Raw genomic sequence first — 14800 nt, 5'->3', positions numbered from 1 at the left:
TTCAACTCTTGCTTCATAAACTGGACTCACACTGACAAAATGGGCAAAGATGTCTTAGGGTGTATCTTCTTGGCTCGGCACTAAAATCAAGTGCATTTATTGAGAAAACCAGAACACGCCAGTGAATCCTAACACTGACATCTGACCCTCCTATAGAAACTCTTGCTGAAGAGTGTGAATGACAGTGGAGGTCATGATTCAGCTTCTGCCTTTTCTCCGGTGGCAGTGGCCATGGGCTAATGCCATATCTGAACTGTACCTGTGGCACAGGATTTTACTTTCCTGTTTCTGCTACAACTGTGAATTATCTGCTGTTTACAGGCCTTTTGTACAGAAGCTCCCCAAGTCAAAGAATGCCTCCTCCCCATGTGCTCTGAAAGCTCCAGAAACACCCCAACATTGTCCACTCAGTGCCACACTAACACCACCCACAGACCAAGAGGCCCACACCAGATGAGGTATGGAAATTAAAACTCAGGAAGAAGGGGCAAACGATCACAAAAGAAAAAACACTCAAGGAAAAAGTCCAAAGTACTCTCATAAACCACCCAAAGGAGGAGTTTTTTCCCTATTTTTGAATTTTAACAAATAAGCTTTCTGATTCAGAAAAAGCAGCACGTTTTTCCCATCTTCTGAGGACCAAGATGCCTTTCCTGTTGTCTGCTACCTCTTCCTCATCTGCTCCTCGCCTTCCACTCTACCCTATACCTCCTTTCTGCCCCCACTTCTTGCTATCCCCCTGCCACCACACCACAGGTGATGACAGCTACCCAAGTCCCTGTAAATCTGAGGACAGGGACAGTCCCATGGCCTTCCTTACTGCTCACTCAGGAGCTCCCAGTCTGAACTTCCCTCCAGCACCACCAAATAAAATGCAGCTAGAAATATAAGAAGCCAAGGCTGAGAGAGGCGGCCTCTCACTGGATTTGGAGGAGGAAAAAAAAAGTCCAATTATTTATTCTTTAAAATACTGCAATTTGTAATTTTTCTTAAATCTTTTTAAAAAAACCTCTACCTGTGGTTATGGTTGCACAACTCTGTAAATATGCTAAAAAGCACTGAATTGTACACTTAAAATGAGTGAATTTTATGATGTGTAAATTATATCTCAATAAAACACTGTGACTTAAGAATATAGGCATAGTTGAGGGGAAAAAAGAGCCAGTAAAATTAAATTCTGTACATTCCACCACTTGCTACTTATTTTCACCATAAAATTACTTATAGCTTTTATTCTGGAAAAGTACTGAAAATATTTTTTTTCTGCAAGAAACAATATAAGCTCCGTAAGTCCAATAAAGCCTGCTGAGAAACAGTTCTTAAGAAACCACTAGCTAACGTGTTCAATAGGTGCCAAATGCATGCTCAGAAGAGAGAAAGCACAAGGTTAATACTTTACAGCAGGGCTATGGTTGTGGTACTTCTAATAAAAACAGCAATAAAAAATACTCTACAACTTATAAGTTTTTAATGCCTCCCCCATTGATAGGGATAGGGAAGGCCTAGTTAAGGGCAGAGATGTAAATGCAGTAGGATTGTTATAACCAACACTAATGTTGCTGACATGTGGAAGTGCAAAAATGAGTAGGAGATAATGGGTCCACTCCTCACAAAACTCCCAGACACAGAGCAAATCCTACAATACAGGAATGCAGGGTATAAAATACTAGGGGAGATTAGAGGAAGGAATGGCCAGCATGCGTCCTGGGGTATCAGGAAAGGCTTCCTTTTCTCATGCTTTCAATTCCTTATTAAGTACCTGCGGTGCACCAGGCACTATGGAAGGAACTCAGATTAGCAATGAACAAGACAGTCCATGGACTCACAATATTCAAGAGGCTCCTGTAATTACAACTGGAGGACAATTTCCATGATGAAAATTACAGGATGCTATGCAAGCTATTCTCAGAGAAATATCTAATCTAATCTTAGGAGAAGATTTTCTAAGGAAGCTAGCCCAACAACTGAGACCTGAGGGATCTGCAAGAGTTCTGTGCATGAAGAGCAAAGAGAAAAGAATCCAGGCAAAAAGAACAGCTTGGGTAAGGTTCCTGAAGGAGAAAGGAGCTGGTCTGTCAAGAAAGAATGTGTGGCGGAGGACAGTAAGGTAGGGAAAAGGTGGGAGAGACAAGGCAAGGCAGGATTTTGAAAGCCTTCCTGGGCATGGCAAGACACCCACGCCAAACTTTAAAAAGTGAAGAGGTACTCACAAAAAAGAACAACTAAGGCAAGCATGAGAAGCCAGGTGAGTGTAGCGTACAGACTCTAATCTAACCACACACTAGCGCAAAGTGCAACCTGTAAGACAGGAGGAGGCCGAACAGTGAAGGGCTTTATGTGACATGCAAAGAAACCAGACTTCCCCCTGGTAAGACATTTTTACTAGGAACTTTTAAGCAGCTGAGTGCCAACAGTTCTGCACTGTAGTAAGATGAACGTGGGAATAGCAAAGAAGCTGGACGGCAAGGAGGTCAACGGGATGGGCAAGAGAACAGTCTCAACAGAAGGCTAATGTGATATTCTAGGATGAAAGATACCTAGGCCTGGACTTGCACTGAACACCCTTTCCACTAATGGTAATCATTAGCCTCACGCACATTAAAAAACTAGCCACGTGTTCCAGATCTTAGAACTAGAAGGGCCTCTGGAAATGGTGAAACCCAGATGGCCAGTAGTGTCACAAGCACTGTTAACAACCAACCGACCAACAAGACTCTCCATAGAGCCAAACACTTACACATTTCCAAACGTCACGTGGGTTGAAAGACTGGGAAGGCAGCACAACTACCAACCACAGACCAAAGGCCATTAGTATATCCAAAGGGTTAATCTTCTCTGTCACACCCTCGGTAGTAGTCAGTCAGTCTCAGCTTGATCACATCCTGACAGAATGCACTACCTCATGAATAAGCTTTTCCATTCTGGGGTAATGGGCCCTGATATTGAGTAGAAATTGGACCTCCCCTGTTTTGTATCCAAGTTCTCCTCCAGTGGGGTGCACTTCTAATATCTTTAAATGGCATACTGCAAGTTTTCTATTTTCTCTGTTCAGGTTAAACATTCCCAGGCTACTGGCTCTGGGCCACTCATTCTGTTGGCCCCTCCTCCGGTGGTGGCCAACGTGACTAGACACAGTACTCCAGGTACAGGTGAGCAGATCAAATCCGACTGAAAGTGTCATCCCATGACTAGTAAGTCAAGCTGAAACCCTACTGAGCCTTTTTCATCCACTCTACCAAGTGTGACACAAATAAGCTTTAAATTTAACCAAAACTCCTCAAGTCAGCCTTACTTAAAAAAAAAAAATGCCAAGTTTAATCCCATGTCTAACATTTGGTAAAATGCAGGTCTTCTCTGAGCTTCAAATTTCAAAAAGAAGGAATATGTATGAAGGGCTTTCCGAACAACTTTGGCTACGGAACTTGGGATTAAAGCTCTTAGGAGCGCACCTTGGGAAATGCCTCCCACCTTTTCCTACAGACCACATGGCCTTACCTTCTCCTTGTCACTCACATGGGGATAGGACACTTTTCAATGACACATCCAATAAGCTTTACAAGTCTGTGCTTTCCAGTAGAACTGTCTGTAATGTTGGAAATGTTCTAGATCTGGCTAATAATATGGTAGCCACTAGCCACAGACGCATAGATACTGTGCACATGACATGTGGCTAGTGTGACTGGGAAACTTAATCATTAGCCTTATTTAACCTTAACTGTAATCTAAACAGACACATATGTTTGTAGCTACTGTGCTGAACAATGCATTTCTACTTAAAGTATTTTAAAGCTTAGCTCCAATAGCAATGTAGTCCCTACCTAACTGAAAGTCAGACATGAATTAGTTTCTCAAATGCACATTAACTTTTAGACACATACATATAAGGATTGGCACTGTTGCTTTTGGAAGGCGGCCTACATTTAAACCTGTAGAAAAAAAATTCTCCCTCCTGAGAATCATCTTGTACCTGCTGAGGTCAAACAGGCCATAAAAGCACCATAAGGATCTTGCCAAACATCCACACCACAATGTTATGATCATGTAGGACAAGCCAATTAGGCAACCATGGAACTTGGGACAGGATTATGTACTCTGATGCCTCATTCAATGAGGAAAAATGTACTTTAAATCAGAAAAATGCATACATTTTAAATGAAAGGTTGTCCAATGTAAGAATCAGAAAATGGGGCCAAATCCTCTAAAGCCCCAGTCCAGGTATATCAGTCACTTTAGGACATTCTTTAGATACACAGCACTGTCATAACACACTACAAACACTGACTAAACAGCCCTGACGGGTCTGCTAGCACTAAATGAACAATCTCTGAAGATGGTCTTACAGATATCACTGAATACTTATCTGGGGATCTCTGGTGATTTCAGCCAAGCTCTCCTACATCAAATCATGTTATCACAAGCCATTGATTCCTTACAAAGTTAACAAGCAATAAGATGAGTTAACCTGGTGCCATTATGAGGCGAGAACACTGCCACCAGTGCATGTAACCACTGTATTTTGTTCATTTCCTCCCTAAGGCATGATATGAAAGTGACTGATCACATTTTTTAACTTCCATTTTACAATTATTCCATACATGCAAAATGTGGTTCAGGGCAATTCAGTGCCATGCTAACCCAGGTGCCAGATAGCATCTGAGATATAACCGTATCTCACATCATAGTAGAAGGTGTTGGTTTTCCATCAAATTACAAGGACCAGATTTACAGCATGTCCAAAATAGAAATTCATGTATCATTTGACTAGCTATACTAGCCTATTAGAATTAGAATTTAAATATAAGCACATATCAGCTATTACACAATTGTACATTATTTTCTACCATTTAAATGCAATGTAGAAGACCCAAATCAATCTGTATAATTCTGGAGGAAAACACTACTTGGTAATACTTGTTAGAAAAACTAACACGACAATAAAAAACAAGTATGAGTTAAAATTAAATTTGCAGCAGAAATCATTCAAATCACAATGTTCTCTTCTTCCTAAATATAAGAATAAAAGTAGAAGGATTAAAATTTTCACTCTTAACTTCCCTTTTGTACTCTGAAATTTGTAATGATCAGAGAACTAGCGTTGAATGTGGTCAAACGACTTATTTGAATTCTTTATTTCACTCATAAATCAATATTTACACATGGAAGAAAAAAACGGTAGGAAGCGCAGGCTTCCAAGCTGCCTCCACCCTGACTCCAAGAGGGCCAGTCTACCAGACTCCTTCACCAGCCTCAGAGCAGCGCTGATCCTGCTTAACTAACTCAAGGAACAAGAAACAGGAGTTGGGGGGACACGCTGGAAACAAGTCAGTACTTAGTGGCATCCTTCAATTTTGCTGAGGGCCCATAAGGTCTGAGGGTCTAACAAGCTATATCCTGAAACCACTGATGAAAAGAGAAAGAGAATCCATCCACATAAACTACTTGTGAAAACAAAATTAACTTCAGCTAAGCACCCAGGTGTTTTGAAAATAGCCTGATCCCAGGTGGATTGAGAAGTTTGTTTTCCTCGACAGCTGTGTGGATAAAGACCCCATCCGTTCAAATGCACTGCCCCTTCCAAGGTGAGCTCTACAGGATGAACATGGAAGAGCTATCACCTTTCAGATCTCTGCTTGCTGGCTGGGGAGAGACAGGTGTTTATTAAATTGGAGAATTAATTTTGAGTTAGAAGAGAATCACCCTTGGGGCTACCTAATATGCCTCACTGAGATTTTTAGCTAGTTCATAGCCCTGGGGTCAGTTTTAATTTATACTTTCTTCTCTATGAGGACATTAGAGAGAAGATAACCAATTCTCACTCTTCTGAAAGGCAAAGACTAAAAAGGGGAGGGAGAGTTGGCTCCAGGTGCTTTCAAAGGGAACTCAGAGCTTTGCTGCCGCAGCTCCTATTACTACTAGTCAACATCAGGAGGTGCTCACTGTGTGCTAAGCCGTTCGTGTATAATCCCAAGTAATCCTCACAGTCATCATATGCATTCTAACCTATTATTAACTTTGTACAGATGAGGAAACTGAAGCTTAGAGAGGAAAATCACTTGCTAAAGGTCACCCAGCTCTTCTCGGTTACAGTGAGCCATGCATTTGTGACCAAGAGGCCGGGACTCAAGCCAGATCCAACTGTCATAATCCTGGCATCTCTTGCTTATGGAACTGCCAATGGTGAGTTGCTTATTTACAGCTCCTCCCCTGCAAATGAGACCCAAAGCAGAATAGGGAAGAGTTTCCCCCTTACTACTTTGAGATTTGCCTTTTGAGAAGGCAAATTAAATTGGATGGCAGCAGAATATAGAGCATCTGAATCATTCCTAAAAACCAAAAAAAAAAAAAAAAAAAAGTGGGAGAAAAGAACAGCTTCAGACAGGTGAGGACTTACTCATAAGGTTTCATTAAATTCTGGTATTAAGAGATTTCTACACAATTTTAATAAATATAGATGGCAGTTATTCATTTTAATGACAAGAGCTGTCAATATCTTGTCTAATGCCTGGGACTTTGGAAACAGCAGTACATGAGTACAGCAAACACATCATATACACAAAATTATATTGGCTATAACTTTTTAAAAAAATGTTTTAATGGAACTGTGATTGTTATATACCTAGACACTGATCTACAATTATATAACTTATTTCTTGAAGTCCTACAGTTAAAACTAAACATATTTAATAGCTTTCATTCAGTATTATAAGTATTTAAATTTTAGAAAATGTAGTGCACTAGGCACACGCCATATTAAGCATGTACATTAATCAGCACATGGGGGGAGGGCTAAATTAAAAATCGACTTCATCTAGATGTATGTAAATTTATGTCATTCCTCCAAACTCCAAAAAGTCCTCCCAACCATTGTCCTGCAGTTTATGTACTAGTCTTCAGGGAATGTTCTTCTTTTTTCTAAATATGATCATTTAATTTTTAAATGAAAACATTTTAAAATAAGTTCTGATGCCACAGCTGCTGTTTTGACAGTGAGACTGTCACACCGAGAGCCAGTGTTAAAAGATCAGATTAAGAGCCTTCAGTCCTGGCACCGAGTGATGCTCACAGCCATGCAAGAATGATTTTTCATGCCTCTGAAGAGACAGGAAATAGAATTCATCTTCCCCTAATAACCTGCCTCCTCCCCTCCCTCCAGATTATGGTCCATCTGGCCTTGGGGAAGAAGCGAGGAGTCTGATGTTCACAGAATGCCCAGAAGATGAAACAAGGTGGGCAGTGTTCAGACACCAAACATTAGAGAGGCCTGGATAGGACAGGAACAAACACTTCTGTGGCCCGTATTAAAAGCTAGGAAACTAAAAAAGAAGAGCCAATTAAATCCACAGCAAGCAGAAAAGATGTACTCAGAATTAGGATTTAGAAATAGGTCATGCATTGCACGTGAATCAAGGATTTCAAGCACAAAATGCCCAAGTATTGGGGAAATAAATACTACGTGATGAGATCATGATGTCTATCCTCCCAGCCTCAAGCAGAAGGAAAGGAGTTGCCAGTATCTCCCCATGGCTTTCCTCTACAGAGAATGACTTCCTGAGCCAATTAATTCCAGTCCAGTCTTGCTCAGCAACACCACCATTACACATTCTGTTCCTAGAGGGCCTGCTCAAACAAACAACATAACTCATGTGGGAAAACCAACTATTGGCAAATCAGCTCCTCCAACATCCCAAGACCTCCTTCCCTGTCTGAACATAAACCCCACAGACCTAGGAAAAATGCCATGAGAATAAGCTGTACCAGTGATTAGATATAGGAGTCTGTACCTGCAAAAGCCTAAAGTCTAACATCACCCCAGGGATAATTCAAACTTCTCCCTCTCCTTCGGGGCATGACACCTCAGCCTGGTTACAACTCTGTGAGTTATACATTCTCCCCTTGCTCCATGTCCATAAAGCAGAGCTGCTTGAAAAGGAAGAAACACACACTGGTCTAGACTAGGCAAAGGGCAGCCAGGCTTCCTAAATAAATGCAAATAGGCCCCTTGACTCTCCTTCACCACTCCACGTAATCTAGTCCCAAGCAAATTCTAAGTAGAAATAGGTAAATGAGCATATAGTGGGTGGTGGTTTTGTGGTCACAACTGTGATCCAGAAGAACATTTGCATTCAAGATGTTAACTTAGACTCATGGTTTAGGAAGGAGAGCCTCCGTGGGATACATACCTAATGAAAGGTACCCATGGTTACTGAGGTCTAACTCCGCTCGGATCAAACAAGCAGTCAGGTGGGAATCCACATATCTATAATACACACATGCTCAAATACCAGCTGCATGCTAACATCAGCACATGCCCATGTTTTCCTGAAAAGCAGAGACACGATACACTTAAAGAATTGAAGGGCAGGAACAAAGTGTATGGGTGCCTCCTAGCCCACAACACAAAGCACTGTGTCTGCAAGACATGCAGATAGTTTACCAGTTTCTTCCTTCTCACAGGTGACCTTACTTGAGCAAATAAAGGATTCAGTGACCAAGAAGCAAAAATGATCTCTTTCCAGTACCCTCACCCAAACTTTGCAACTACCAGACGCATGTGAGCAAGCAAACAAAAAGAAAAAAAGAAGCCACAAGGGAGCCACCACCCCCCATGCACTAGGAACGCACCTCCTCATTCCAACATGTACACACTTGCCAACAGCAGGTGTCTCCACTGGTGGTGAGCAAGAAAGCAAGGAAGCAGTAAACCAGGCCTCGGCAATGCACAAAGCCTGCAGCACTCAGAACACAGCCCACTGAGTCCACCCTGCATGCCTGCTCCCAAATGCATGGACAATATGAAGACTTCACAAGGGAAATAATTTTTTTAAAGCAGGTAGCCAGAAGTTACATTAGGTTGTTCACTATGTAAAGCACTTTCTATTTGATATGCATTCTGCCAACTATGCCTAGTGACAAAGTGTACAACAAGCTCTTCTGGGCAATTTTTCAATCTACCCAATTAGATGTCATGACAGTCATAATTCCAATGACAGCAAAATATTTTAACAATTGAATTTTGCTTCACACATCAGAAAATACTCCATTATATAAAAACACACTTATAGTCGGCTGAATGTTAATAAGTTGTAGAAGCTGGAATGCCAACACTGTACCTTAGAAATGTACAATACAAACACCAAGAGACTGACAAGGCCAAAGATTCAGTTCCACAATTCCTTTTCTGCAAAAACCACTAAAATGGCACCTTCGAGGCCAGTGCCTGAAACCAACTGCCTTACCTCTTGGGACAGGAAAGGAATGACTTGTGCACAGATAGCATTCAGTCTCTTGACAATCTCTGCCTGCAAGGAAGAAAAAAAAAAAAAAGGAAAGGAAAGCAATAAAGAGAACAGTCAGCCGGTTACAAATTCCCAAAATATTAACAGGATGATATTAAAACACACTTTATATTCTGACTGGTGTATTTCCTAAGGAAGGGGAAAACTCTCATCAGCAAGCCCATTAAAAGGAGGCAGTGACAACAGTGCCACATTAATAGCACAATTTATTAACCAACATTCATCTTAAAAAGTCAACCTTCAAACACCAGGACAACATAAAAAGGAATTTAATTTTCATGACTGGAAATCAGTCTTCAAAGCCTTCAACAGGACCCTGTTCATTCTAATGTGGTTTTTCATAAAACCTTGAATTATTAGAGTTTAAATAGTAAAGACACATTCTTCCCTAATCTCAACTTCTTCAAGTTAATAACTCACTGGATTTCTACTTTTGTGGCCTTTGCTTGAAACAGGCTCTGGGATTTTAGAATTCAGTCCCCAACCTCCCAAAGAATAGCACTCAATCAATCCAAAGACATGGATTAATTCAAGTCCTGAGTTATAAATTGTTGGGGAATGGCATGTCTTTTTTAACCATAAAAATTTCCAAATATGTCCCACCAGGGTTTTTGCTGTGCAGAGGTTAAGGATATGATAAAATTGTCCCATACTTCACAGAAAGCAATCTGTATGTATATGGAGACTAACCTGGGGAATGCTAACTAATCACTACACTACAGATCTGCAAAAGTCCCAGTAAATATCAAATAGTAAATAGGGTTTATTCACCAATAATTCTGAACTAATTTTATACTAATAGGATGCCTAGGATGCCACAGTAAATTTAAAAAAAATAAAAGAAAAAAGGACCACCACCAAGTTTTCTTTAAAAAGCTACCCAGCTTCACTGTTCATCTTAATTTGTATTATCAGATGGTTCCTTATATACTTTGATAGCTGACATGTAAACATATGGTTTTTATACACATGTGTAGGAAATACTTGTATTTTAATGATGGGGTGGGGTAAAGGAGAGGCGGAAAGTGTTGAGAGGCAGAAAATACAAAGCAATTACTATTCCTGAGACGTTCTTAAAATAAATTCCATCCAGGGTCAGTTTCTCATTTTGTAAGAATATAAAAATGCTCTTTTTCTTGCTAAGTCATTACCAGAATGACAGCGACACTCCACTTGTGCAATCTAGGTTTCCTTCTTTCATCAGCAACCCTTTTGACTTTGCAGCTATGCAATCTTTTAAATGCCAGCACCTTAAAAAGTTTGCCAGCCAAAAGAAAACAAATTCACCATGAAGTTTCAAATCTAAGCTTTCCATTTCAGACTGCATTCCTAACAGGATGGACAAAACCCCAGCACCAATAAGTAGCACTGAATAAGGACCCAACTGTGCTGACCTGATTTAATTTACTGCACTGGCCCCATGGAGCATTTAGCTATCCTTTAAGAATGCTTAAAGCACCATGAAAAGCTGCAATGGGAATCACCAAACCACTCTCCACCTGGATGAACATACCACAGTGGTTATGGGGTGAAATTCCAGCGTGAGCTGAGAAAATAGAGCAGCATTCACCAGTCAGAAAGCAACGTCTCAAAGGCATTTGGTTGTTAAGCTTTTTGAAGGGAGAGGTGGAGGGGGAGAGAATAAAAGATAATGAGACACTTTGGGGCAGACCAAACTCATGATTCTAATGCTTAGAACCATCTGCCAAGCATATTTTCCTCATTATGTTGTTTACATAAATAAAATAGTCCCTTGCTAGGAGGGTTGAAAAATGTGTGGGCACATAAGAAAACTGAGTTCTTTAGTTTGCCTACATAATCTAGGCAATAAAAACTACTCTAAGGAAATTTACTCATCAGGCAAAAAAAAGACCAAGAGGTATTTAGCTGGCTACTTTAATTTTAGACATAGGCTATTTTAAATATGAGTAACTATGAAAAAAATAAAATAAAATTTTTTCTTAAAAATAAATGTAGAAAACCAGAGGACATTTTATTGATTCATCTACGTTAACATATGTAACAGAAAGGGGAGAGGGAGGAATCTTCCCAACTTTTTTCTTTTAAGGTCTCCTTTGTTTAAAAGACTTCTTAATTTCTTTAAGTAGTCATGCCAATGGATTTTCATGGTCAGCCTAATTGGCAGCAGGGGTGGTGGGATGTGTGTGTGATTTCATAAAATTAAGCAGGTCATTCCTCACTTTGAAAGCTAAAGTTGCCTCGGAAACACTGCTGCTTCCATGGTCATCTAATTTTGCCTCTTTTGTCCCATAGGACTCGCTTTAGGGAGGCATCATTTATTTACAGGCCTTTCCACTGGGCTTCAGTGATCAGCCAATAATACTGTGGACACACAATTCTAATGGCCTATGTTTTGAAACTGAGTCTAATCTAATGGCGTGGGGCCCAAACTCCTTTTTCCAGCACAGCCATTAAAGGATGTAGGTTATTGCTGTTGTCACCATTGATATTTGTCATTGTAATGTAATTAGGGCCCTAAAATGATGCATTACAGCCCTTGGCACAGCTTCTATTAAAATCTTTTCTTCTGCTCACTGAACTGCGACCTGTTTTCTGATGAATAACAGACAGACAGCTTTAGGGTAAGGAGCAGATTCATCAAAGAAGTACTTTTCAGCTTTAGGGAAAGAGGGGAAAAAAGGCAACCTAGGAGGAAAAGCACTAGAGGAGGACAAGCCACAATACACATTTGAATTTCATCTGACCACTTGAAATTCTGATTGCGTCTGATGAGTCTTGCTTAGACAATATATTCCCAGTCCTGGAATCACATGGTTAATCAGGGCTCTAATCTGCTCTCCATCAGCTACGCCAGTGCTGTAGGTTCCAATCCAATTTATAGGTGATGTAGCTCATGCATCCCCGAGCAAGTACACTCTCAGAGAGCCCATTAAACAGGCAGAGATTCTGAAATACTGCTGTTAGGGTTACTGGGTGCTATCACAGTACTTGATGCTTTATGAACACTGTTCAACTACTGTCATATATGCCTGTGAGATTCTAAAATAGCATGAATGACCCCCAAAAAGGACAACTATTCACACTAAAAGATAACAAAATGATTGTTTCTGTAGTCATAGTTTGTCAAGTATATTAACCATTTTTTATATTTCTACTATGTCTTCCTCTATCCATCAAGATATATAAGTAAGTTCCACACATAGTATTTTCCTACCCTCAGTTGCCTAACAGTTCTATTTTTTTCCCCTACAATTCCCCACTTTCATGCCACCTTTCAAAAATAAAGAACCAATAAAAATGATGACCATCCCCACTTAAAAAAACAAAACAAAACAAAAACACAAAGAAAAAAATCTGTTGGGCAAAATACTTTAGAGAAAGGCAACCTGACAATGTTCTATGTAAATACCTTGGCTATGCACTCAGCACCTGGCACATGAATGCTGACAAGCTAACTCCAAAGTTGGGATGACCAGTTAGCAGTGAAACAGAAAGATACCTACAAGGGCCTTTTATCCCTTCTTTTCTCAGACTCCAACTCCAGAACCACTGGAAAATTTATTAACGACCTTGCATCATAGGAGAGCAATGTCATGCATTGAAAGAAAAGCCATAATTGAATCACTAGATTAAAAAGTAACAAATACTAAAGCATAAAAAATCTAATACATGTTTTATCATTTACAACAAATTATTAGTTTAACCAAGATGAAAAGTTTAGTTAAGCTTACACTTAAACTACATCCTGTCAAAGAGTCCTAACATAATAAAAATCTAATTTCCGTTTAGATTATTTCTGCCTATATGGTTTCCTTAAAAAAATAAATTTTATTTTAACAACATAATAAACTTGACAGAAAGCACATATAACTTTATTTTAGTAATCAGAAAGATGTATCAAGAAACAACTTTTGGTTTAAAAAAATGTTTCTTGGGAGTTTTTAATCTCTCATTAAAATAGGAACAACACTACTGCACCATAATGTTGAAATAAAACAGAATATCAAAATATTATTAAGACACCATTTCAGCAGCCAGCCGGAAAAAACAAACAAAAAAAACCCCCAAACAATTATAGTTTCAGGAGAACATTCTTGAAGAATAACATTTCACAAGGAATTATTTTCTACTGCAGTTTCTTTGCCAAAAACGTTTTTAAAAGATGAATCTGTTTATTTTATTAAGTGTTATCAAGAACATACAGTGACCCATTATATATAAACACTTTTTTAAAAAGTGAAGAAAAATTCCTTCTTATTCTGTCTGAAATCTTTTCTGGAGTAAGTACAAATAAATCTTCAACCCTCTCTTTCACCCTCCCATAATTTTTATTTCACTCAGAAAATAAATTATCTTGATGTGTTCATTAATCTGTTCCAAATTTTCTGAAATCTGGCCTAACTTCTGGAACTGATCCTACTACCCCAAGATTCAAAAGCCAGAAGACTAATGAGAAATTCCTCTGGACTTTTAATAAAAATCCAGACTAAACATAAGGAATATTCAGGCAGTACAATTTCTCTAAACTGACAACTCAGTTTGTATCTTCTCATCAAAATCCAACTTTACCAAAGAGATAAGAAAATATAACAGATAAAACTAACTTTATGTATTTAAAAAAAAAAAAGCCAGACTGCAGTAATAAGGCTTAGAGATTTAGATATAAAGTATCGCCAGCATTACTATGAAGTTGGTAAACCTGATGCTTAAATTTTATTTGGGCTCAGTTTATTTTGCTTATTTTGTGCAAAAAATTTTAAATTGTTTCATAAAGCAATAAAATGAAGTGATAACATTATAAAAATCCATTCAATAGGACATCTATCAGTTCCATAAAGAACTGATTCAAACTTCTAAGACTTTTTTTTTTTGCAAAATATGAAAACTTTTTAAAAAGTCCTCTTCATCCCACTTCCTCTAATGGGTAAGAGGGACTATCTATGAGTACTGAACCACTACTACCCTTAATAATATGACAACTGCCAATATCCAACCACTTTTTATCCACACAACACCCCCCACCCCCAGGGAGTATAAAGCAATGATTCTGATGGTAATACTTCAAGCAATGTCCGTCTGCTTTGTTGTGAACTCACAGTTACATTATTTTACTACGTGCTAAGTCTTCAATGAGTTTCTCTGGTGAATTTAACTGTCTCTGGTGAGCCTTCACAGAACAAGGCAGAGCTGGCCAGACAACGTGATGACTGAGGACTGACACCCAAGTTCCACCAATGTGCATTTCCCCAGGGCCAGTTTGTCACAGCAAGTTCTACCAGCAGATTTCTGATTCCTCTTCTCTCTCCCTGTCTCTGAATCAATCTCTTTCTCTCTCTCTCTCTCTCTCTCCCCCTTTTTTTCTACTGACATAAACAAACATGTGCATTTGAATGCTGACTTACAATTAAGCATTTTCATACTCAGAAATATCGAAGGGGACAAATACGCCTTGTGCCCACAGCAGGTGAAGTTCACCTTGATTTTTTACCACATAATCTATGTGATTAAAACGTACATAAGAA

The 14800-nt window shown here is 39.3% G+C and overlaps 1 protein-coding gene across 12 annotated transcripts in view; it reads right to left on the bottom strand.

Moving 5' to 3' along the window:
• Positions 1–14800, bottom strand: part of TLE4 (TLE family member 4, transcriptional corepressor) — a 133766-nt gene that overhangs the window by 90644 nt on the left and 28322 nt on the right. For 8 of the 12 annotated variants that reach the window (XM_073228690.1, XM_036991276.2, XM_036991277.2 and 5 more), the window contains exon 5: positions 9237–9299. The exons of the other annotated variants lie outside the window; for them this stretch is intronic. In XM_073228690.1, the coding sequence (XP_073084791.1) occupies positions 9237–9299 (63 nt within the window). The remainder of the gene's footprint in view (positions 1–9236; positions 9300–14800) is intronic. 12 annotated transcript variants of the gene reach the window in all.

Source organism: Manis javanica, chromosome 2, assembly GCF_040802235.1.
Source record: "Manis javanica isolate MJ-LG chromosome 2, MJ_LKY, whole genome shotgun sequence".
Taxonomy (NCBI): domain Eukaryota; kingdom Metazoa; phylum Chordata; class Mammalia; order Pholidota; family Manidae; genus Manis; species Manis javanica.
Note: the sequence above shows the minus strand (reverse complement) of the source record. Positions and strands in the feature narration are given on the sequence as shown.